Source organism: Nerophis ophidion, linkage group LG16, assembly GCF_033978795.1.
Source record: "Nerophis ophidion isolate RoL-2023_Sa linkage group LG16, RoL_Noph_v1.0, whole genome shotgun sequence".
Classification (NCBI taxonomy): Eukaryota; Metazoa; Chordata; class Actinopteri; order Syngnathiformes; family Syngnathidae; genus Nerophis; species Nerophis ophidion.
The window spans coordinates 20,257,714-20,284,967 of NC_084626.1; the positions used below are offsets into that span (position 1 = coordinate 20,257,714).

Consider the following 27,254-nt stretch of genomic DNA (forward strand, 5'->3'; position numbering starts at 1 on the left):
GTGTTGGTCCTGCGATGAGGTGGCGACTTGTCCAGGGTGTACACCGCCTTCCGCCCGGTTGTAACTGAGATAGGCGCCAGCGACCCCAAAGAGAATAAGCGGTAGAAAATGGATGGATGGATGGATTTTTTTTTTCTAGTCCTTCGCTATCAATATCATCATTCATGAATCTTTCATCCTCGCTCAAATTAATGGGGAAATTGTCGTTTTCTCGGTCCGAATAGCTCTTGCTGCTGGAGGCTCCCATTAAAAACAATGTGAGGACGTGAGGAGCCCTCACCCTTGTGACGTCATCGTCTGCGACTTCCGGTAAACAAAACAATAGTCTTTCTTTTTCAATAAATGACAAAAACAGTTTTTTTTTTTTGTTTTTTTTTTCTTTAGCAATTTCAAATAAACCAAATATCAAGAACATGGCAGCAATATAGAGTTAGTCAATGAACACTGTATGCATCGTAACTTTCGAATAAGTAAGCATACTGACTTAATAGAAAACAACAAAAATAAATGAGTAACCACAACGTTGTGCAGTAAACATTAAATCAAGTGCATATAACTTAAAGTCCACATTTTATGTCCCTACTCTCTAAATTGTGGTTGAGTCTTGACCAGTCTTCCTGATCTGGTGTAGTATGGTTGCTGTGTGACAGTAATGCCTGTGCTAAAGGTCTGTGCACGTGAATTGTCCTGATCAGTAAACCTTTCGTTGTCATAGTTCATATCCACATCCACATCTCGCTCAGCTGCAGCAGATGGAAACTCCTCTCAACTGTCTCCCTGAGATGTCTCCTGTTCCTCCTGAACCTCCTGCTTTCAGGTGTACGCACCAAATAGAAAAGTGTTATTCGTGTTCCCTCAGAACCACAGCTGGCTTCCATGTTTTTCCAGACTGCATCCTCACATTCTCTCCAGCATGCAGCTCAGGTAGATGTTCCGCATGACGATCATGGTAGCTTTTCTGTTTAGCTTGCTTTTCTTTCAGCTTGTTGTGAACTCTGAGTGCACCTTCAGGGGTGAGTAGTTAGGTGGATGCCGGAAACTTGGTATTCAAGTGACGACCGATCGCCATCTGGGCAGGTGACGGGCCCACACCTTCCAGTGGTTTATGTCTGTACTCCAGAAGTGCCATTTAAGGGTCACCAGAATTTTTTGAGCAATCGTTTGACTGTCTGCACAGCATTTTCCCCCTGTCCATTTGAACTGAGCATAGTGTTGATTTGAGGTGATATGACTGAACTCCCAGCTTTCTGTAAAGCTCTTGAACTCTGCACAGGAATACTGAGGAGCATTATCACTGACAAAATTTCTGGCATGCCGTGCCTGGCATATATGGACTTCTTGGCAGTCATAACACCCTTACTGGTGGTGTCGGTTAGCTTCATTCTCTCTGGATACTTTGAGAAGTAGTCAACACAGCAAATATTCAGAGCCATCGCTGTGAAACATGTCGGATCCAACCTTCTCCCATGGTCATCAAAGAACATCTCTGGCCCTTTCTTTGCATTTGACCATGCCCAAGTGTGACTTGTGGATCTTGTTCAGTATTTGTGATTTCAGTTGCTGTGGTACAATGAGTTTCTCTGATTTGAATAGTAGACCAGAAGCAAAACTGATCACCTCTCTGAATGTCCGAAACGGTTGTATGCTCTCAGACACGGCAGACCTGTCTCTTTGCCATCCTCGCATCGTCATTTTCCTTAGCTCCTGCAGTACTGGGTCTTGAGCAGTTGCAACTTTGAACATGTCCAGCTCTTCCTCTGATATAGCCAACTGCAGTGTAATCCAGTTCACTTGCAGTTCGTCTTCCAACAGATCCTCTTTCTGCTCACATAGATATGCACGGCTCAATGCATCATTAATGTGAAGCTCCTTTCTCGGCTTGTATGTCACTGCAATGTTGTATTTTTTAAGTCGCAACAGCATTCTTTGAAGCCTCATAGGAGCCTGATGCAATGGCTTCTTGATAATGCTTCCCAGCGGTTTGTGGTCACTCTTGACCTAGACCTCTCTGCCATAGACATATTGATGGAATTTCTCATACCCGTACACTATGTCCACCAGCTCTTTTTCAATGTGAGCGTACCTGCGCTGACATTATGTGAGCGCCCTTGATCCGTATGCCGCAGGTCATTCATCCTGCAGCAGCACAGCCCCGATACCCTTTGAGCTGGCATCCATGGACAGCGTCACAGCCTTGTTGATGTCATAATATTTCAAAGTGGGCGCCACGTTGATCAGTTGCTTCAGCTTTTCAAAGCTCTGCTGATGAGGCCTCTCCCATTGCCATTCTGTTTCTCCCTGCAAAGGCTACATTAGAGGTGCAGAGACATCAGACAGATTAGGACTTAATTACGCCAGATATTGAATCATTCACATGAACCTCAGTCATGCTTGTTTGTCAGCAGGCAGGGGTATTTGTCAAATGGGTCTTATCTTCTCATCCTCAGGCTTTAGCCCATCTGCACTCATTGTATGGCCAATGTACTTGACTTCCGTCATCCTGAACTTGCACTGGCTTTTATTGAATCTCAGTCCATTCTTGTCTGCTCTCTGCAGCAGCTTTATTAGTCTCTGACCGTGTTGTTGTAGTGTTTCACCACACCATCTAACCCCTCTGTTGTGTATTGTTTTCCAGTCTTCTCCGTATTGCTTTTGTGTTATTTTTCCTCCATCCATTAGTTCCAACTAGGCACACCTGCGACTACTCACTGCTCGGCTCTATTTAAGTTCACCACAGTCAGCTGCTCCTCGCCGGTTAATGACTCCTGTGCTTTCCATGCCTGCATGCTCAACTCGCATCCAACCAACTCGGTACGTTCCTTCTCCTTTCTTATCACCATTCCTTACATCTGGTGTTTTTGTTCCCTAGTTCCCCAGTAAGCAAGAGACGTTTTTGTTGAACCTGTTGCTGACCATCGAGAGTCCTCCTTCAGTTTAGTCCCCTTCCATGGTGTGCGCTTTTGCCCCACCGCCTTGAGTTATCCTTTTTAACTTATTAAAGACAATCTTCTTTTGTGATTCAACTCCGCCTCTTGTCTCTGCATCTTCGGATCCAATCCTTACTCAATACATAACACCCTCGATCATTTGAACCACAGCTCTCTAGAATGCCTCACTTGCCAATGAGATGCCAAAAAGAAGTCTCTTGAACCGATACATTCTAATGGGTGTGTCAAACATGCACAGCTTGGAGCTTTTTTCCTCCAGTTGTATTTTGTAAATATCTGGTTTGCGTCCAATACAGAGAAGTATTTTGCATTTGGCATGCGGGACACAACTTCCTCCACTGTGAGGAATGGATAGTACTCTCATCTTACAGCTGTGTTCAGATCCTTAGGATCCATACAAACCCTGATCTTCTTTGGAGTGACTACTGTCACCATGCTGTTTACCCACTGTGTAGGCTCAGATTGCCTTGTGATCACATCTGACTGCTTCATTTTGTGAAGCTGGTCTATGACTATGACCCTCAGAGCAATTGGGATACTCCTAGGTGCATGTATCACGGGCTTTATTTCAGAGTCTAGTTTTATTTTCTGCTCACCTGGTAAGCAGCCAAGTCCAGAGAAGAGAAGTTCATAGTCGTTATGCATTTTGTTTTCTTTCTCTTTCTGTTATACATCCTCTTCACCATTTTCTAAGCTGGGCTTGTTTTTCTTCCTAGGATCGCTGGGGCATTCTTCTCTATTATTTCAAAGTCAATCTTGTGTTTTTGACCTTTGTACAGGCAAGTGACCAAAGTTTTGCCCAAAGGCTTCATCATGTGGCCTGAATATGCCACAAACTTGCAGCTGGATGCATGCAGCTTGCCGGTGATATTCAGCAAATGAAACATTTTGGCCGACATGACATTACTCTCTTCTTGTTTATTAGCAGCTCTTCAGACCATCTGTCTTGATCATGTTTTGCGTTTTCAATTGCATCAATGCTTATTTCAACAGTTCCAATTAAGATTTCCTCTGCCTCACTGTCATCGTCACCGTCGTGCTGTTCCACAAGGTGCATTTTCTTATTTTTTAGGTTGACTGGTTAGTGTATGTGCCTCACAATACTAAGGTCCTGGGTTCAATCCTGGGCTCGGGATCTTTCTATGTGGAGTTTTCATGTTTTCCTTGTGACTACATGGGTTCCCCTCCTGGTACTCCGGCTTCCTCCCACATCCAAAGAAAAGCACCTGGAGATAGGTTGATTGGCAACACAAAATTGGTCCTAGTGGATAAATGTGAGTGTGAATGTTGTCCGTCTATCTGTGTTGGCCCTCTGATGAGGTGGCGACTGTCCAGGGTGTACGCCGCCTTCTGCCCGAATGCACCTGACATAGGCTCAAACAACCCTTGCGACCCCGAAAGGGACAAGAGATAGAAAAAGGATGAATGGATGGATGGATGTTTGCACGACACATTTTTGCAAAGTAATTTTTTTTAATCCTATTTCCTGCATGTTTGTCCATATTCTGGGTACTCTTTCTGCTCATGCTTGTAGCCACATTGGTCACAGTCAACTTTCTTTTCACTGTTCATTGAGCTTTCGTTTTGTACTCCTAGCTCCTTTTTTGTATGCCCGTGCAGTGCTCATTTTGCGCACCTCAACTTCATCATGTAACGCTCTCATCTGGGTGAATGTTATTTCACTGGCACGGCACACATTGAATCTTTTTTCCAACGTGAGATCTGCCTCCCTGAGCAATCTGGCTCTTACTTGATCGTCACGTATCCCAAACAAATCTGTCATGTATTAGTGAAATTCACAGTGTTTCGCTTTATATTTTAGATCTGTGACATAGGCATTTGTTGTTTCAGAAGGACCTTGTGCACGGGTGATAAACATGTGCCTTATGTACGGCGTGTTCTTGCGGGGCTCACAGTATTCTCAGAATTTCTGTTCCAATGCTGCACTCCTGTTCCTCTCAGAATCCGTAAAGACAAACGTGTTATTCACTTTTATTGCTTCTTCTCCCGCCACATGCAGGAAAGTCGCTACACCCTTTCCGACCTTTCTGCTACTCCACTGGCAACAGTGAAAAGTTCATAGCGTTGCAGCCACGTTCTCCAGTTTTCCGCAAGATTCCCCTCCAGACTCGGGTTGAATTATGCCATATTTCCAGTTGTCGTCTGACACCACACAGTATATCAATGAGTCAATCATTTGGTGCAGGCTTGGGCGATTATTTTGACTCAGGCGCCAAATTTACAGAAAAAAATGTGTCAGTGGGCCGGTATATCATATACAAATCCTCCCAAAAATGTCTGATTTAATGCTAAAACCGTTATGAGCAACCGCCTCATACGGAATGGAATTGTATTGTTTTTTTACTGAATGAGACACCCAGAAAGAATGTACATGAAAATAAAGAATGTGGGATTTACAATATTAACTATGATCGATAAAACACTGACTATTGACAACATATGAATGTCACACCCCTCTTGATCTACATATACAATTAAGCAAAATGCAACAAACACAGTGAAATATGAACGCGAAGGGTAAAAACAAAATCACCTAATATATCTGATATATCATCAGGATGACACTGTGTGGAAACGCTCTCCACACACACTGCTTGGTGCCTCGTCTGAGCTGCTGTGACTTACATTACCATAGTAACTAGTACAGTCGTGATCAAAAGTTTACATACACTTGGATCAAACGTAATGTCATTGCTGTCTTAAGTTTCCAATAATTTTTGCAACTCTTATTTTTTTGTGATAGAATGATTGGAGCACATACTTGTTGGTCACAAAAATCACTCATGAAATTTAATTATTTTATTAATTTATAATGGGTCTACTGAAAATGTGACCAAATCTGCTGGGTCAAAAGTACACATCCAGCAATGTTAATATTGGCTTACATGTCCCTTGGCAAGTTTCACTGCAATAAGGCACTTTTGGTAGCCATCCACAAGATTCTGGTGGGATGTTTGACCACTCCTCTTGACATAATTGATGCAGTTCAGCTAAATTTGTTGGTTTTATGACATGGACTTGTTTCTTCAGCATTGTCCACACGTTTAAGTCAGGACTTTGGGAAGGTCATTCTAAAACTTTAATTCTAGCCTTATTTAGCCATTCCTTTACCACTTTTGACATGTGTTTGGGGTCATTGTCTTGTTGGAACACCCAACTGTGCCCAAAACCCAACCTCCGGGCTGATGATTTGAAGTTGTCCTGAAGAATTTGGAGGTAATTCTCCTTTTTCATTGTCCCATTTACTCTCTGTGAAGCACAAGTTCCATTGGCAGCTAATCAGGCCCAGAGCATAATACTACCACCACCATGCTTGACGGTAGGAATTGGTGTTCCTGGGATTAAAGGCCTTACCTTTTCTCCCCCAAACATATTGCTGGGTATTGTGACCGAACAGCTCAATTTCTGTTTCATCTGACCTGCAGAACTTTCCTCCAGAATGTCTTATCTTTGTCAATGTGATGTCAGATAAAACACAAATTTAGCTGTATGGCCACAATACCCAACAACGACTGTATATCATGCAAAAGCACAGATTCCAACCATTGAAATATTTTGTATTAGGGGTGTGGGAGAAAATCGATTCGAAATTTGATTCGTGATTCTCACGTTATGCGATTCAGAATCAATTCCCATTTCTTAAAAATCGATTTATTTATTTATTTTTTTCATCAATCCAACAAAACAATACACAGCAATACCATAACAATGCAATCCAATTCCAAAACCAAACCTGACCCAGCAACACTCAGAACTGCAATAAACAGAGCAATTGAGAGGAGACACAAACACGACACAGAACATACCAAAAGTAGTGAAAAACAAAAATGAATATTATCAACAGTATCAATATTAGTTATAATTTCAGCATAGCATTGATTAAAAATTCCTCATTGACATTATCATTAGACATTTATAAAAATTAAAAAAAAATAACAATAGTGTCACAGTGGCTTACACTTTAATCGCATCTCAGAAGTTTGACAACACACTGTGTGCAATGTTTTCACAAAAATAAAATAAGTCATATTTTTGGTTCTTTTTATAGTTAAAACAAATTTACATTATTGCAATCAGTTGATAAAACATTGTCCTTTACAATTATAAAAGCTTTTTACAAAAATGTACTACTCTGCTTGCATGTCACCAGACTGGGGTAGAGCCTGCTGGAATTGAATGAATAGAGAATCCTTTTAAATCGGGAAAAAAATCGTTTTTTAAACGAGAATCGTGTTGAATTGAAAAAAAATCGATTTTGAATCGAATCGTGACCCCAAGAGTCGATATTGAATCGAATAGTTGGACACCCAAAGCTTCTCAGCCCTACTTTGTATAGTTCAATACTTACAGTAATTCGAAAACATTGCTGCACATCACAATGGCAGCTACAGTTTCCATCTTAAAGATCTACAAAAATTATTTGGAAATGTCCGGTGGGCCAGATTGTAAGGTTTATCATTTTCCTGTCATCTTAACAACAATAGTCCGTCCGAATAAAAAACAAAATCATCATAATAGTGTAACTGTTTGCAGAATAATGATGGGTTGGTCAGCTGATCAACGTATCCAGTAGTCAGTGAGTGATGACAAAACGGTAACACCTTAGTATGTGGAACATATGAACCATTAATTAGTTGCTTATCAACATGCAAATTAGTAACATATTGGCTGTTATGGGGCTTCACGGTGGAAGAGGGGTTAGTGCGTCTGCCTCACAAAACGAAGGTCCTGAGTAGTCCTGGGTTCAATCCCGGGCTTGGTATCTTTCTGTGTGGAGTTTGCATGTTCTCCCAGTGAATGCGTGGGTTCCCTCTGGGTTCTCCGACTTCCTCCCACTTCCAAAGACATGCACCTGGGGATAAGTTGATTGGCAACACTAAATTGGCCCTAGTGTGTGAATGTTGTCTGTCTATCTGTGTTGGCCCTGTGATGAGGTGGCGACTTGCCCAGGGTGTACACCGCCTTCCGCCCGATTGTAGCTGAGATAGGCACCAGCGCCCCCCGCGAGCCTAAAGGCAATAAGCGGTAAAAATGGATGGATGGCTGTTAATTAGTCATGATTAAGTACTCATTAGGTACTTATTAATGCCTTATTCTGCATGGCCTTATTATACAACCTTTAAGCCATTAACTCAGGGTTTTCACTAACCCTATCCCTAACCTCGACCCTCATCCTAACCGTGACCCTAACCCTTTCCCTAACCTTATGTTAATAAGCAACTAATTAATATATTCCCCATACTAAAGTGTTACCGACAAAACATTAAAACAAAACATTGCAGGTCATTAAGGTGTTAAGACTTGTATTGGATATTAGTAATAATAGATCATGTAATTGTTAGTAGTAATGTAAAGAGAAGTATCTATATAACATCAAAGTGCTTCATATACTGTAAGAATTGCATTAGTTATTTTAGGAAGTAGTTATTAGTATTAATGCAGTAAAGATACCTGTAAGTATCTATACAACAGCAAGGTGCTGCATACAGAACAGCATATTATTGTTGTAAGACTTTTGACTATTGTGTGACGTAAGTGAGTTAAGTTGTGTTTACTTACTTCATGACAGCCTCAGTTTTTTGTAACTTTGGTTCTTATCCCAAGAAGTTGCTGTCTAACATTAAATAAACTTTTTTTTTTTTCATTCTGTGTTTTTTTGTCCCAGGTACATTCAAGGTGCGTCCTCGCCAAAGGACATGGTCATCATCGTGGACGTGTGAGTGTTTCTAATGTGCACGAAGGACACTAGTGCCACCTGTTGGTCAGACCAAGTCTTACGGCTCAGCACATTTATTGCTGAGCACTTTTACATGATTTATTAATTGGGTATTATGACATGAAAAAATGTGAGGCCACTTGTAATAATTATTTAATAATTCACCTGTTATAAGGTGTTAAAGCAAGTTATTTAAAGACGTCTGCAAATCCTTCTATGATCTGTCCATCAATATAACTTGTTTTATGCAATTCAAAATGTGATTATGTTCAGACATTTGCACAAGAAGCCTCAAAACTCCTCCAACAAGTGAACCACACACACACTTTGGGCCATAGGCAAGGAAAAACTAACTAAAGATAAAACCTTGGACATGTTAGACTCTGTGAGGCAGCAGTCTGTCTTGACCATTGATATATAGAGATATAGGACAAATTTAACATTGATATATAGAGATATAAGACAAATATAACATTGATATATAGAGATATAAGACAAATATAACATTGATATATAGAGATATAAGACAAATATAACATTGATATATAGAGATACAGGACAAATATAACGTTGATATATAGAGATATAAGACAAATATAACATTGATATATAGAGATACATGACAAATATAACGTTGATATATAGAGATGTAAGACAAATATAACATTGATACATAACTAGTAGATAGTGTATGAGAGAACAATAAACACAACATCTGTATCAATAATAATCATGATAATAGTCACATGATGACAGCAATTGTCATCATTATCATCATCATCATCATCATCATCATCATCATCATCATCATCATCATCATCATCATCATCATCATCCCAACAATAACCAGCAAATAAATGTGAAGGTGCAATTCTGCCCCTACTGGCTACATCTACACCTTAATCCTTGCTTCCCTCCTTCTTCATTTATTTCTCTCTTTGCTTCCTTCCTTTTTTCCTCCCTTCCTCACTTTTTTTCTTCCTACCTTATCTTCTCTGTTATTTAATTCCTTCCTTCCTTCCTTTTTTCCCCTTTTATTCTTTCCATTGCCTCCTTTCATCGTTCCTTTCATTTTTCTGTTTGTCTTTGTCTCATTTCTTTCTTTTTACTTTCTTCCTTTTATATCCTTTCTTATTTCCTCTTTTCTTCCTTTCCTTTATTTTCTTTTTTTCCGTCTCCTTCTTTTCTTCCTCTCCTTACTGTCTTCCTTTTCCTTCGTTTTTCCTTTCATTCTTTTCCTAATTTTTTGTTTACTTTTTTTGTTTTCTTATTTTCTTCTCTTCCTTTTCTTTATTTTCATCCTTTTGTTCTTTCTTACTTTCCTTCTATCCTTCCTTCCTTCATGCTATTTGTCCTTTCTTCCATCTTTTGTCTGTCCTGTCTTACTTTCTTCTATTTGTCCTTTCTTTCCGTCATTCATTCTTTACTTCCTTACCACTGTCTGCCCTTCCTTCCTCCCTTCCTTCTTTCCTGCTGTTCATCCTTCCTCCCAACCTCCTATCCTTCATTTCTTCTCTCTGGCCTTCCTTTAATTGTTTCTGCTTTATTTCCTTTCTTTTTTTTCTGTTCTATTTTCCTTTTTCCCTTCCTTCCTGCCTTCCCTTATTCCTTCCTGCCATTCATCCTTCCATCCTTCCTTTCTTCTGTCTTTCCTTTCTTTCTGTCTGTTATTTTCATTCTTCCCTTTCCAGCTTTTCATCTTTCTTTTCTTTCATTGCATGTCCTTGTTTCCTTCTTTTCTTCCTTCCTTTGCACATATTTTTAGTTGTGTAGGAGGCATATTTCTTCAATCTGTCACATTCATGTTCATCAGTAAGATAATAGTTGTTTTTTAATAGTTATCATATAGAAAAACTGATGAGGTGGCAACTTGTCCAGGGTGTACATCGCCTTCTGCCAAATGCAGCTGAGATCCAGGGCCCAAACCAGTAATTATAATCCACAAATATTATGCCGTTGAGTGTTGGTGCTGTTTAGAGCTTGGCAGAGTAACCGTGTAATACTCTTCCATATCAGTAAGTAGCAGCAGGTAGCTAATTGCCTTGTAGATGTCGGGAACTTTGTTTGTCATGATCACAATATGAAGACGACAGCGGGAGGCAGTGTGCAGGTAAAAAGGTAACTAATGTTTAAACCAAAAATATACAAAAGGTGAGTGCCCCTAAAAAAAGGCATTGAAGCTTGGGGATGGTTATGTAGAACGAAACTACAACTGAACTGGCTACAAAATAAAGAAAAACAGAATACTGGACGACAGCAAAGACTTACCGCGTGTGGAGCAGAGATGGTGTCCACAAAGTACATCCGTACATGATATGACAACAATGTCCACACAAAGAAGGATAGCAACAACTAAAATAGTCTTGATTGCTAAAACAAAGCAGGTGCGTGGAATAGCGCTCAACAGAAGACATGAAACTGCTCCAGGAAAATACCAACAAAACAGGAAAAGACACCAAAATAGGAGCGCAAGACACTACACACAGGAAAACACCAAAAAGTCACAGCGTCATGTGACAGGTCGTGACACCTACTTTGAGACAAGCATATTGAAACATGGTTGGTTCTGGTTTAAATTCATATTCAACAATTGCTACGATTACTTTTTTTTGTCAATATCGAGTTACATTTTTTAATGATTTCTGCTGGTGGTGTGCCTTCGGATTTTTTCGATGAAAAAAATGTGCCTTGGCTCAAAAAATGTTGAAAAACACTGCTATATGTGATGTATGTAATATTTAATGTTTCCTTGGTCAGGAGCGGGAGTGTCAGCGGCCTCACACTAAAGTTGATGAAGACTTCGGTCAACGAGATGCTGGACACGCTCTCAGATGACGACTATGTGAACGTAGCCAGAGTAAGTAAGCTCACGCACACACACGCACACGTACACACTCACACACACACTCTTGGCAGGCAATAGTAAAAGCAATAAGTGTTGTGTTCATTAAGCAGGTGTTAATGGAGCGGAGAGGAGGCGGGCTGCACTGATGTTATGTTTCTCCCTGTGGAAGCGCAGAGGATCTCTTGTTAGAATGCATTTTGCTGCTTTTTCACTCATTACCAAGCATTCTATCAGGACTCGTGTACGATATACACAAAATATTCATATCATCCAGTATTGCAGGACACACACTTCCTACGGTAATCCCCCGTAATCCATTGCATTTGGCCCCTGTATGCCATTCACGTCTCAGCCGCTGTAAATGCACAAAATGAGCGAAATAATCTACCTCTGGGATAAAGGAGGCTTATGGAATATTGACATACTTGCCAACTGAAATAACAAAATGATTTGAAAAGTAAGCAGGAATTTCTGTTTAAAAAAAAAGTGCTGAGCAGCAATAGTATGCTTAATAGTGCCGCACATAGAACAGGTATGTGCTATTGTCCTCATATTTCTCCACCATATGAATTTTTAACAGAATTAAATTATCTGTGTTGTCTTGTATAGTGGGGCAAAAAAAGTATTTAGTCAGCCACCAATTGGGCAAGTTCTCCCACTTAAAATTATGACAGAGGTCTGTAATTTTCATCATAGGTACACTTCAACTGTGAGAGACAGAATACGAAAAAAAAATCCAGGAATTCACATTGTAGGAATTTTAAAGAATTTATTTGTAAATTATGGTGGAAAATAAGTATTTGGTCAACCATTCAAAGTTCTCAGTAATGGAAGGAGGTTTTGGCTTAAAATCTCACGATACATGGCCCCATTCATTCTTTCCTTAACACGGATCAATCGTCCTGTCCCCTTAGCAGAAAAACAGCCCCAAAGCATGATGTTTCCACCCCCATGCTTCACAGCAGGTATGGTGTTCTTGGGATGCAACTCAGTATTCTTCTTCCTACAAACACGACGAGTTGAGTTTACACCAAAATGGATACATGGATGATACAGCAGAGGATTGGGAGAATGTCATGTGGTCAGATGAAACCAAAATAGAACTTTTTGGTATAAAGGACTCCAAAATGCCGGTAAAAAAAAAGAATATTTTATATAAGGAATTTATAAAAAATAGAACTTTAGTAAATGAAAATAAATATAAAAATATAAAAATAAACTAATCAATATAATCAGAATGTGTAAAAAAGATTATTATATAAATAAACTGGAATATAACAAGAATAATATAAGAGGTGTATGGAAAATATTAAATGGTATTATTAGAAATAAAAATGATGATAATCAATACCCATCATACTTTATGGAAAATTACAACATGATTAAGGATAAGGAGGTGATAGTAAATACTAAATAGCTAAACAACCGATAAAAACGTGTTTTGAGTTGCTTTATCTCGTGCTTCTCTAATAGCATGCATTGTAGTCAGAATCAGAAATAGTTTATTAATCCCTGAGGGGAAATTAAAATTATCAGCACAATCCCATTTAAGATCAGACAAACATCACAGGGAGACAGAACAGAATCAAACATCACAGGGAGACAGAACAGAATCAAACATCACAGGGAGACAGAACAGGATCAAACATTACAGGGGGACAGAAAGGGATCAAACATTACAGGGGGACAGAACAGGATCGCTGACGGGTCTGCCAACTTCCGGCGCCCCTTACAAAACTGGTGAGATACACGTAAACAATGGGGGTTTTGAGAAAAAATTAAATCGGTCTAGGCCTGGGCCCCTGGAGAGGGGGTCTAGACTGAGGCCAAGGGAAAAAACTACTTATAACCATAGCACACATCCCTCTTACATGTGTGTAAGAGGGAAAAAATATATATAATTCACTAATTCACTATAAGAGGGAAACATAAAACATCAAAGACCACAAAGGACATTAAAGACATTAAAAGAGCAGAGCTGATGCAACCAGCCACTTCTACATACAGCTATGAATAAAAAGTAAAAGAAACATATACACTGTAGTGGCCTCTGCAGTGTTCCACGCCATCCTCTGCTGGGGTGGGGGAGCATCGCCAGAGACAGAAGCAGACCCAACAAAGCAACCAAGAAAGCCGACTCCCTTCTCGGCCGCCTACAAACTCTCGGCAAGTGTCCAGTCTGCATGGATGAGCGAGGATGCGCCTAAGGAGACTGAGGTGTTCGATACCTGCTCATTCAGCCAAGACACTGTGAAGCTTGTCCGTCCCGGCGCTAAGTGCCAGCTCCGCAGCCCTGTCTCTTTATACGCATTTCCTCTAGTCTCTCCAAACTGACGCTGGTGTGGCAGAGACCCAGCAACTGGTCTCCATGGCCAAAAAGCTCCCGAGAGGCAGATCCATAATCCACAAAAAAAAGCACCGCAGAAGTCACAAAAGTGCCACCCCTTGTCACACAGTCCCAAAGGGTCCCGAATCAAAAAACATATATATATATATATATATATATATATATATATATATATATATATATTAAGGCTGCAAATCTTTGGGTGTCCCACGATTCGATTTGATATCGATTTTTGGCGTCGCGATTCGATTGTATATCGATTTTTTTCGATTCAACGTGATTCTCGATTCAAAAAGGATATTTTCCCGATTTAAAAGGATTCTCTATTCATTCAGTACATAGGATTTCAGCAGGATCAACCCCAGTCTGCTGACATGCAAGCAGAGTAGTAGATTTTTTTAAAAAGCTCTTATAATTGTAAAGGACAATGTTTTATCAACTAATTGCAATAATGTAAATTTGTTTTAACTATTAAACGAACCAAAAATATGACTTATTTTATCTTTCTGAAAACATTGGACACGGTGTGTTGTCAAGTTTAGGAGATGCGATGCAAGTGTAAGCCACTGTGACACTATTGTTCTTTTTTTTAAATTTTTTATAAATGTTTAATGATAATGTCAATGAGGGATTTTTAATCACAGCTAAACTGAAATTATAACTAATATTGATACTGTTGTTGATAATATCCATTTTTGTTTCACTAATTTTGTTTTTTTGTGTGTCGTGTTTGTATCTTCTCTCAATTGCTCTGTTTATTGCGGTTATGAGTGTTGCTTGGTCAGGTTTGGTTTTGGAAATGGACTGCATTGTTATGGTATTGCTGTGTATTGTTTTGTTGGATTGATAAAAAAAAAACGACACAATAATGGGTTTTGAATAAACAGGTGATGGACAATAATACATGCAATGTATTTGATAATAAAAGTGATGAAGTAGGACCTGAGGATACAAGTTTAAAAGGTTCTGGGATGTTTCTTGTACCTTGAAAAACTTCTGTTGCAAAGCAGCGTCTGACAATGAAATTAATTAAAATCAATTTAATTGGTCTTTGGGCCCCCAAAGCATCACAATTTCAACATGTAACTTGTCTGAAAAAAAACCGAACTTCAAACAATAATGAACAAGTATAGTAGTTTTGTGAAGTATTGTCCATATATTTTAGCTTGTAGAGTGAACTTTTACAGTTTCTCTTTTCGGCTGCTTTTCCATCAATCACCATCAGCAGCCTTTCTATATTTCTATAGAAATGTTTGGATATTACATACATTTTAACGTCTTTGGCTGGCGTTATCAGCTCATTCTGCCTTCGCATGGTACAGGCGAGCAGTGCTAACCGCTAACTGCTACACCAAATTAGGTAACTACACACTCTGTCATGTTTCTGATGATTTCTTTCTTTAATTCAATTAACATCATTTACTACTTCTTCTCAGCATTGTCCTTTACATTCACGTTCTTCCTTCTGTGCTTGGTGAAACAAAGTTATGTCCATCCTCAGCTATGAGCCAATGTTAAGCAGGTGTTTTGTTCGGATCTTACAGGGTTCATTGTCACATTCATTTCAGTTGTGGGGAATCTTGTAACCTCAATTTTTGCTCCCAAACTAAAGCATAACAATTAGCCAATAGTTAAAGTACCCATGATTGTCACACACACACTAGGTTTGGCTAAATTATTCTCTGCATTTGACCCATCACCCTTGATCACCCCCTGAGAGGTGAGGGGAGCAGTGGGCAGTATCGGTGGCCACGCCCGGGAATAATTTTTGGTGATTTAACCCCCAATTCCAATCCTTGATGCAGTGTCAGACAGCTCGTATCCTGCAAAAAAACATAGATTGGGGCAGCTGTGTACCGAGATACTACTGTATTTTCACTGATAGATGAATGCACTTGGTAGATGATGCTATCATTTTTACTAAAGCAAAACATAGATTAACCCAGGCCTCATATTCTGTGATGATGTTTAAACGAGCAGTCAGGGTGCCGAGCAGCCTAATTGATGGTTCAACATCTTTGTCATGTTCTACAGTTCTATAGTAGACTTTCACTCTCTAATAAGACGGAGTAACTTTCCTCTTAATACAAGACTTCAACAACTTCCAAACAAACACATAGAAACAATCATACTGTATGTTTATGCTGCATGTAATAGCCCCCCAATTTAGTGTTAACGTTGAATATGAAGGTAAATGGTGCACGATGTCACACATTACATCACCTTGGCAGGCTTGAGGTGCACCTGTCCTTTGTGTGCAAACTTGCAATTACAAGTGTTTACTACCAGCCTAACAGCAGCCAGCCTGCATCGACGCACGCACGCACGCACGCACGCACGCACGCACACACACACACACACACACACACACACACACACACACACACACGCACTCACACACACACACACTTTCTCGGATTTGTTACCTTCTTGTGACCTCTGAATAATGGCCACTCTTCAGGACCACCCTTTCTAGATATATAAAGATTTGTATTTACAACATTAATATTACATACAAAGCTTGTTGTGAAAATTTTGGGGGAATTTCAACGCAAGTAAACATTTTCCAAGAAAAACTGTACATTTGTGCAATATTATGATAAATATTGGAATTTTACACAATAGTCGCAATTTTACAAAAAAGCTCAAAACTCGGGCAATTGTTTAGAAATAGTTGTAATTTTACTCGAGAAAAGTCACAATTTTATAAGAAAACTTTAACATTTTAGACTTAGACTTCCTTTTTATTGTCATTCAAATTTGAACTTTGCAGAACCAAGAACAACATTTTGTTGCATTAACTCATGGTAGTGCAGGATAAAAAAGAAATAAGGTGCAGTTATAAATAAATGGATTACTGTACAGATAAATGTATTGCACTTTTGCATATGCATCCAGGTTTATGGATGTATGTTATATTGTCTTTATATTACAGCGAGTTAATCAATTTTTGGGGGGAATTGAGGAGATTATTAGGATGCGTTCAAGAGTCTAACGGCCTGATAGAAGAAGCTGTTACAGAACCTGAGGGTTCTTCTACGAAAGGCTGCAGAACCTCTTTCTAGAGTCTAGCAGTGAAAACAGTCCATGGTGTGGGTGGGCGGAGTCTCTGCAGAGTTTCTGAGCCCTGGTCTGGCAGCGGCTTTTTGCGATCTCCTGGTTAAGAGGAAGAGGAGTCCTGATGATATTTTCCGCCATCCTCACCACTCTCTGCAGAGACTTCCAGTCTGAGGCACTGCAGGCTCCAGTCCAGACAGAGATGCAGTTTGTCAGTAGGGTCTCTATCGTGCCTCTGTAGAATGTGCTGAGAGCGGGGGAAATTTTTGGCAATATTATAATAATGATCATAATTTTACTTGGCAAAACTATGACAAAGGTCATAATTTTACCAAAAAAAGTCACTATTTTATAAGAACAAAAAAAAAATTGGCAATATCGTGATAAAAGTCAGACTATTGTATGACAAATGTCACCATTTTGCATTAAAAAAGTAATAATTTTATGAGAAAATATAGCAATATTACTGCAACAGAAATATTCTCAGAAATTGTTCCCAATTTTATAAAAAAAAAGAAGTTGACACATTGTGAGAAACATGCTGCTTTTAGTTTTTTTTTCTATTTTTTATTTATGTTTGTAATTGTTTTTTAAAGGCCTACTGAAATAAGATTTTCTTATTCAAACGGGGATAGCAGGTCCATTCTATGTGTCATACTTGATCATTTCGCGATATTGCCATATTTTTGTTGAAAGGATTTAGTAGAAAACATCGACGATAAAGTTCGCAACTTTTGGTCGCTAATAAAAAAGTCTTGCCTGTACCGGAAGTAGCAGACGATGTGCGCGTGACGTCACCGGTGTGAGGGCTCCTCACATCCTCACATTGTTTATAATCATAGCCACCAGCAGCAGGAGCAATTCGGACCGAGAAAGCGACGATTTCCCAATTAATTTGAGCGAGGATGAAAGATTCGTGGATGAGGAAAGTTAGAGTGAAGCACTAAAAAAAAAAAAAAACTAAGAAAAGGCGACGGCTCCAGGCGGCGGCAGTGGGAGCGATTTAGGTGTTATTAGACACATTTACTAGGATATTTCTGGAAAATCCCTTATCTGCTTATTGTGTTAATAGTGTTTTAGTGAGATTATAAAGTCATACCTGAAAGTCGGAGGGCTGCGGTGAACACCATTGTCTCTAAGAGAAGCCAATGGAGGAGCCAAAATCACAGCTGCCTTTTTGACAGCTACAGGAGGAGGTCGCATAATCCGCTGAAGTCCCCGGTAAGAGCCGACTTAATATCACAATTGGTTGACATGTGGTAAAGAAACATGTTTGCTTGACCGCTCTGTGTTAACGCTTCATAACAAACAAAGAAACACCGGCTGTGTTTCGGTTGCCAAAGGCAGCTGCAATCCACCGCTTTCCACCAACAGCATTGTTCTTTATAGTCTCCATTATTAATTGAACAAATTGCAAAAGATTCAGCAACACAGATGTCCAAAATACTGTGTAATTAAGCGATGAAAAGAGACGACTTTTAGCCGTGAGTGGTGCTGCGCTAAAATGTCCGCTCCAACCAATAACGTCTCAAGCACGCGTCAACATAAGCGTCATCATTCCGCAACGTTTTCACCAGGATGCCTCGCGGGGCATGCAACACATGCCGTATTGGCATGTGTTGCAATGTTAAGTTTTCATTATTGATATATAAGCTATCAGACTGCACACCCGTGGCCACACCCCTCTGACTTTCAGGTACGACCATATAATCTCACTAAAACACTAGTAACACAATAAGCAGATAAGGGATTTTCCAGAGTTATCCTAATAAATGTGTCTTATAACATCTGAATCGCTCCCACTGCCCTCGTCTTTTTTTTTTCTTCTAGTCCTTTACTCTCACTTTCCTCATCCACGAATCTTTCATCCTCGCTCAAATTAATGGGTAAATCGTCGCTTTCTCGGTCCGATTCGCTCTCGCTGCTGGTGGCCATGATTGTAATCAATGTGAGGATGTGAAGAGCTCAACAACCCGTGACGTCACGCGCACATCGTCTGCTACTCCGGTACAGGCAAGGCTTTTTATTCGCGACTGAAAGTTGGGAACTTTATCGTCGATGTCCTCTACTAAATTCTTTCAGCAAAAATATGGCATTATCGCGAAATGATCAAGTATGACACATAGAATGGACCTGCTATCCCCGTTTAAATAAGAAAATCTCATTTCAGTAGACATTTAAAGATGTATAATTGTATTGTATGAATAGTTTAATAGTATGTAAAAGTAAAAATTGTTTAAGCCAGATGTTCTTAGTCTTTTTGACATCAGGGCCCAACTGTTTCACTACAGAGGGGCCTGGTGCCCACTCAAATATTAACATCTTTCTCTTGATTCTAATCATATTTAATAATTTAAATTAACCTACTAACAGTTTAACAGGATAAACCTTGTCAAATGATATGCAACCTTGTGTTAATGACAAGGATTATCATCAAGGACAGGCGGATTACAATAACAAATACAAAATAGATATAATGCAAAAAAAGGCACTTATGAAAACTGAAACAAACATTTTACAGACAATAACACAGTATAAAAAAACAACAATAATAATATATATTTATTTAAATAACCTATCAATAAAATTAAAAAAAAAATACAACTTTACCATATTAGTCATAATTTGTGCGCTTTTAAGCAACTTCTCTATGATTTGAGTTACAGACTTCTTCTGTTTGTTAGATGTCGTCATTACTGCCACAAATGGTGGAATGTGTATTGCAACTGAGTACAGCTGCGGCCCACATAGACCATAGCTAAGAAACTGAAATGTTTTGGTAGCGCTATGGTTAACAAACACTGGTTTATGCAACAACAAATTGCTCCAAAATGAGCTTTAAATTCCCTTGAGTTGCCTTTGCAATCAAATGTTTGTCTTCTAGGTGCTCCAATTTCTCTTGGGTGTGTGCTCTGTGTTTGTGGTGTACAGTTCAACGAGAAGGCAGACGCTGTGGTTCCATGCTTCAGAACTTTGGTCCAAGCCAACGTGCGCAACAAGAAAATCTTCAAAGAGGCCGTCATGCACATGCAAGCCAAAGGAACCACAGATTACAAGTCTGGCTTCACGTTTGCCTTCGAACAGCTTCTCAATGTAAGTTTCCTCACGCTGCAGTGTGTTATTGATCTCTACTGTATGTACAGTTTATACATATGATGAAAGTAGACTGTGTATATTCAGGGGAGGTCAAATTGGGAATGAAGAATTAAGGTCTCTGAGGGCGTGTGACGTTTGAAGGTTTTTTTCAGTTGTGTCAGTTAAATGTCACAAATGTTATTAAAAAAAAATCATGTTCAATGATAAGGTTGCTTGACTGAAAATTGAAACCGTCTAAGACATGGGTTTCAAACTCTGGCTCGTGGGCCTAATCTGGCCCGCCGTGTAATTTAATTTGGCCCTTGAGGCAATATCAATTTAGCATTAGAGCTGGCCCGCCGGTGTTATACAGCGTAGGTGCCACTGTAATACTGCGTTCCCCGCTAATACTCATACTTGCCAACCCTCCTAATTTTCCCGGTAGACTCCCGAAGTTCAGTGCCCCTCCCGAAAATCTCTCGGAGCAACTATTCTCCCGAATTTCAACCGATTTCCACCTGGACAACTATATTGGGGCGTGTATTTAAGGCACTGCCTTTAGCATTCTCTACAACCTATCGTCACGTCCGCTTTTCCTCCATACTAACAGCGTGTCACATAATATTTGTGGCTTTTACACACACACACACACACACACACACACAAGTGAATGCAAAGAATACTTGGTCAACAGCCATACAGGTCACACTGAGGGTGGCCGTATAAACAACTTTAGCACTGTTACAAATATGCGCCTCCTCTCTGAGCTGCTACCTTACCGTGGTAGAGGAGTTTGCGTGTCCCAATGATCCTAGGAGCTATGTTGTCTGGGGGCTTTCATGCCCCCTGGTAGGGTCTCCCAAGACAAACAGGTCCTAGGTGAGTGATCAGACAAAGAGCAGCTCAAAGACTTCTATGGAATTACAACAAAATGAACTCAGATTTCCCTTGCCCGGACGCGGGTCACCGGGGCCCTGCTCTGGAGACAGGCCCGGAGTTGGGGCACGATGGCGAGCGCCTGGTGGCCGGGCCTGTCCCCATGGGGCCCGGGCGGGCACAGCCCGAAGAGGCAACGTGGGTCATCCCTCCAATGGGCTCACCACTCATAGGAGGGGCCATAGAGGTCGGGTGCATTGTGAACTGCGCGGCAGCCGAAGGCAGGGCACTTGGCGGTCCGATCCTCGGCTACAGAAGCCGGCTCTTGGGATGTGGAACGTCACCTCACTGTGGGGGAAGGAGCCTGAGCTAGTCCGCGGGGTAGAGAAGTTCCGGCTGGATATAGTCGGACTCACCTCGACGCACATCAAGGGCTCTGGAACCAGTTCTCTCGAGAGGGACTGGACTCTCTTCCACTCTGGCGTGGCCGGCAGTGAGAGGCGACGGGCTGGGGTGGCAATTCTCGTTGTCCCCCGGCTCAAAGCCTGCACGTTGGAGTTTAACCCAGTGGACGAGAGGGTAGTTTCCCTTCGCCTTCGGGTGGGGGGACGGGTCCTGACTGTTTGTGCTTATGCACCAAACAGCAGTTCAGAATACCCACCATTTTTGGGTACACTCGAGGGAGTACTGGAAAGTGCTCCCCCGGGTGATTCCCTTGTCCTACTGGGGGACTTCAACGCTCATGTTAGCAACGACAGTGAAACCTGGAGAAGCGTGATTGGGAAGAATGGTCGCCCGGATCTAAACCCGAGTTGTGTTTTGTTATTGGACTTTTGTGCTCGTCACGGATTGTCCATTACAAACACCATGTTCAAACATAAGGGTGTCCATATGTGCACTTGGCACCAGGACACCCAAGGCCGTAGTTCCATGATCGACTTTGTAGTTGTGTCATCGGATTTGCGGCCTCATGTTCTGGACACTCGGGTGAAGAGAGGGGCGGAGCTTTCTACCGATCACCACCTGGTGGTGAGTTGGCTGCGATGGTGGGGGAGGATGACGGACAGACCTGGCAGGCCCAAACGCATTGTGAGGGTCTGCTGGGAACATCTGGCAGAGTCTCCTGTCAGAGAGAGTTTCAATTCACACCTCCAGGAGAACTTTGAACATGTCACGAGGGAGGTGTGGGACATTGAGTCCGAGTGGACCATGTTCCGAACCGCTATTGTCGAGGCGGCTGATTGGAGCTGTGGCCGCAAGGTTGTTGGTGCCTGTCGTGGCGGTAATCCCAGAACCCGTTGGTGGACACCGGCAGTGAGGGATGCCGTCAAGCTGAAGAAGGAGTCCTATCGGGTTCTTTTGGCTCATAGGACTCGGAGGCAGTGGACGGGTACCGACGGGCCAAGCGGTGTGCAGCTTTAGCGGTCGCAGAGGCAAAAACTCGGACATGGGAAGAGTTCGGGGAAGCCATGGAAAACGACTTCCGGACGGCTTCGAAGCGATTCTGGACCACCATACGCCGCCTCAGGAAGGGGAAGCAGTGTACTATCAACACCGTGTATGGTGCGGATGGTGTTCTGCTGACCTCAACTGCGGATGTTGTGGATCGGTGGAGGGAATACTTCGAAGACCTCCTCAATCCCACCAACACGTCTTCCTTTGAGGAAGCGGTGCCTGGGGAATCTGTGGTGGGCTCTCCTATTTCTGGGGCTTCCCGGTAAGGTTTATTCAGGTGTACTGGAGGGGACGCTACGCCGGATAGTCGAACCTCGGATTCAGGAGGAACAGTGTGGTTTTCGTCCTGGTCGTGGAACTGTGGACCAGCTCTATACTCTCGGCAGGGTTCTTGAGGGTGCATGGGAGTTTGCCCAACCAGTCTACATGTGCTTTGTGGACTTGGAGAAGGCATACGACCGTGTCCCTCGGGAAGTCTTGTGGGGAGTACTCAGAGAGTATGGGGTACCGGACTGTCTTATTGTGGCAGTCCGCTCCCTGTATGATCAGTGTCAGAGCTTGGTCCGCATTGCTGGCAGTAAGTCGGACACGTTTCCAGTGAGGGTTGGACTCCGCCAAGGCTGTCCTTTGTCACCGATTCTGTTCATAACTTTTATGGACAGAATTTCTAGGCGCAGCCAAGGCGTTGAGGGGATCCGGTTTGGAGGCCACGGGATTAGGTCTCTGCTTTTTGCAGATGATGTGGTCCTGATGGCTTCATCTGGCCGGGATCTTCAGCTCTCACTGGATCGGTTCGCAGCCGAGTGTGAAGCGACCGGAATGAGAATCAGCACCTCCAAGTCCGAGTCCATGGTTCTCGCCCGGAAAAGGGTGGAGTGCCATCTCCGGGTTGGGGAGGAGACCCTGCCCCAAGTGGAGGAGTTCAAGTACCTAGGAGTCTTGTTCACGAGTGGGGGAAGAGTGGATCGTGAGATCGACAGGCGGATCGGTGCGGCGTCTTCAGTAATGCGAACGTTGTATCGATCCGTTGTGGTGAAGAAGGAGCTGAGACGGAAGGCAAAGCTCTCAATTTACCGGTCGATCTACGTTCCCATCCTCACCTATGGTCAAGAGCTTTGGGTCATGACCGAAAGGATAAGATCACGGGTACAAGCGGCCGAAATGAGTTTCCTCCGCCGTGTGGCGGGTCTCTCCCTTAGAGATAGGGTGAGAAGCTCTGCCATCCGGGAGGAGCTCAACGTAAAGCCGCTGCTCCTCCACATCGAGAGGAGCCAGATGAGGTGGTTCAGGCATCTGGTCAGGATGCCACCCGAACGCCTCCCTATGGAGGTGTTTAGGGCACGTCCAGCTGGTAGGAGGCCACGGGGAAGACCCAGGACACTTTGGGAAGACTTTGTCTCCCGGCTGGCCTGGGAACGCCTTGGGATTCCCCGGGAAGAGCTAGACGAAGCGGCTGGGGAGAGGGAAGTCTGGGCTTCCCTGCTTAGGCTGCTGCCCCCGCGACCCGACCTCGGATAAGCGGAAGATGATGGGTGGATGGATGGACAAATATGCGCCACACTTTGAACCCACACCAAACAAGAATGACAACCACATTTCGGGTGAACATCCGCACCGTAACACAACAGGACAAATACCCAGAATCCCTTTTAGCACTAACTCTTCCGGGAAACTTCCAGCAAACTGACCAATAATTAACGTTTTATTCATGCATTTTCTCTTGCGACTTCAATACTTCAAGGCTTGAAAGTTTGGTTCATTGATTATTGTTATTTTATTTGTTAATTTATTATTAGCCTGTGGAAAAAAAATTATATTTACCTCAGAAGACTGCAAATAGAAAAAAAGGCATTACATTTTTATTGAAATTTTATTTGATATGCCATTGATATTTTTTTTATTATTATTACGATTATTTGAAATTGGATTTTGCATGTGACTAAAGTTATATAAGCCTTGCTTTTTCAATATTTAATGCAAAACTTGTTTGGGTCCCTATTAAAAGGTTAATTTGTTCAACCTTGGCCCGTGGCTTTGTTCCCTTTAAAATTTTGGCCCACTTTGTATTTGAGTTTGACACCCCTGGTCTAAGACTACCTACTAACCTCCCACCCTTCTCCCCATCAAAAATGCAAATTGGTTCGTTCCACCTGAATCGCAGCAAACCTAACATAGAACATCTCACTCAACACAGACTTCATCAAGTTCACCTTTAAGCATTCACACACACCAGGATTTTGGAACAAGAAAGGTAAAAATTACAAGCAAAAGTGCACAAAATCTATCCGTGTCAGTTAGTCGTGACCAGGTTTCACCTTTGCATCGTATTGCACATAATTGTGGTGTGTTCAATGACCCTGGATTAAAGTTAGAACAAGAGGGGTCACTAGTGTGTAAAGCCAGGGGAGGTCAACACCCAGGAGATGCCCTAATAATTATAATCATAATAGCGTTGATGTTTTATTATTATTATTATTCATATTATCCACTGATGATAATATACAGTAAGTGTATCAGCTAATCTCTATTTTACATATAGTCTCAGAACATTGACATATTGATAATCATAATTAAATCAATAATAGCAGGTTATATAATTATTTATTTGAAATAATATTCTGGCCGCTTTATAGTAAATTTGTTGGGATTTTTTTGTCAGAAAAAGCTAAACCACATTATTTAGGGAGTGTTTGACATAGATATGTTCTAGATTTGTTTTAGTTACGTTTATCCCATCTTTAAAAAGTCAAAATCCCAATCAAGGTTTTTGCTCAGTGGTGGGCAATACTGGGAACTTTTTTTTATCAGGCAAGTAAATACAGGGCTACTTTTGACTTGAAATGTATTTTTTATTGAATCATTTTGTGTCTTTGTTGGGTTGATTGTGATTATAAAACACATGAAAACTATTTTATGCAAAAAATGTATATATAACTGAAAACAACAATCCTAAACAATGTAATAGTAAACATATAAAAAAATATATTCTCCTGTTATGTTCTATACACAATTGTTTGCAGGGGTAAGAAAGTCCCGATTACAAAATAACAAACAAAGCAAAAATGCAAGAAAAAATATAAACAAAGAAATGTAAACAAAACCACAAAAAAAAAAATATATATATATATATATATACATTCTGAGCGCGATGATGTCACGTTATTGATGGGAAAATATGATTTGCCTGAGCGACTAGGAGACACCGAGAGTAGCAAGAGGTAGAAAATGGATTAGAAAGGACAGATGTAAATAAATATTAATGAAAAAAAATAATAATGATAAAAAATATTTTTTTAACTTGGGACTTTCCGCGGGCCGGATTTTGAACGCTGGCGGGCCGTAGTTTGGGGACCCCAGATCTAGATGGATACGCCCAGCCCTAATTTTTGTATGTTTTAAAATATATCGGTATATACATATTTTTACTGCATGCTAACATACCGAATGTTGGAATGGGGCAGAAGTGTTGGGTTTAGGGGTGGAGTTTTGTGCACAGGGGCTCAGAATTTGGTGTATTTGCTCCTGTGTGTGGTACACGTACGACGCAGTTCCAGAATCATTGTCCAAGTGGATATGATTAGAAGTGCGATCGCGGTGATTTGATGTTCTCATCTGTGTGTGTGCGTGTGTGTGTGTGTGTGCGTTTGTGTGCGTGTTGTCTACATGCTGGCGACGCAGGTGCAGCCTCGTCCTCCATCCCGTATGCTGCTGTTTATTTTAGCAGGCTGACATCCTAATGGGCCCTGATGGGATGATTGATGAGTGCAGCCCAGCAGAGCTCAGCTTCTCTCTCTCTCTCTCTCTCTCTCTCTCTCTCTCTCTCACTCTCTCTCTCTCTCTCTCTCTCTCACTCTCTCACTCTCACTCTCTCTCTCTCTCTCTCTCTCTCGCTCTCGCTCTCGCTCTCTCTAAAATCTAAGCACATAGCCAACACCGAACACACACACACACCTTCCACTACTAGCTAAAAAAAGAGGTAAAAAGTTGCTTTTAATATTTGTCTGTAGCATGGCTGCTGTTACGACTGCTGGCAGAGAAGGCCTTTATGAAATATTATTTATCATTATTAGAGGCATGTCACATAGCTGGCAGCCATTCCAGCGGCAGCTGCTGTAAGCCACACAAGCTTAGACAGCTACAAAATTAAAAGAATGATCAAAATTGGGGCGGTCAATGTTAACGCATTAATGCAAGTAAATGATAATAATAAAAATATTTTCAAAAACGTGTTACCATGAATGAATGAAGATTAATCACAGTGGGGGTTTTTTGACCGCCGGAAAGCAGCGGCATTGCACAGGCAGTGATCACGTCCCACGCCAGGCGATGATAGTTAGAGCGATGTGCTCTGCGCCCTTCAAAACAAACTCCGAAATAACTTTGGATAAAACAAAAAAGTTATATTATCAAATTCTTACCAAAAACACTGTTGCACACTTATAATGGAAACTGTAATAAGCCTAAATAATAATTTGATTATTGTTCTATATTTATGATTTGTGTATATTTTCTCATTAGTATTGCTTCTTTTTTTTGTTTCCATTCAGCCAATTACAGTTAACATTCATCTTATTAGTTATTTCCACTATATTTATGTGTGTGTCAAACCTACCCTTTCAAAGTAGCAACTATGTCAAAGTCATCCATTCATCCATCCATTTTCAAAGTGCAGCAAATCACACCATCTAATACATCATATGAAAGATGTTGATGGTGGCTTTCCAGACCCGCACTTATTGTATCAAATTTAATGACGCACAGACCAGAAAAAAACATGTTTTACCAGGTTCTCTTTTGGAAGTCAAAAGTCAAGATTCCAGTTCAGCCGTCTGTCATTTTTGTTATAAGTACACAAATTAAATACACAAATTAATTGTAAGTAATATAATGGTATTAATATTAATAATAAATAAG

At 41.2% G+C, this 27,254-nt stretch overlaps 1 protein-coding gene across 3 annotated transcripts in view; it reads left to right on the forward strand.

Moving 5' to 3' along the window:
• cacna2d2a (calcium channel, voltage-dependent, alpha 2/delta subunit 2a) overlaps window positions 1–27,254 on the forward strand; it is a 553,278-nt gene that overhangs the window by 441,921 nt on the left and 84,103 nt on the right. For all 3 annotated transcript variants that reach the window (XM_061874585.1, XM_061874586.1, XM_061874587.1), the window contains 3 exons: window positions 8,635–8,685; window positions 11,443–11,542; window positions 19,866–20,027. In XM_061874585.1, coding sequence (XP_061730569.1) covers window positions 8,635–8,685; window positions 11,443–11,542; window positions 19,866–20,027 — 313 coding nt within the window. The remainder of the gene's footprint in view (window positions 1–8,634; window positions 8,686–11,442; window positions 11,543–19,865; window positions 20,028–27,254) is intronic.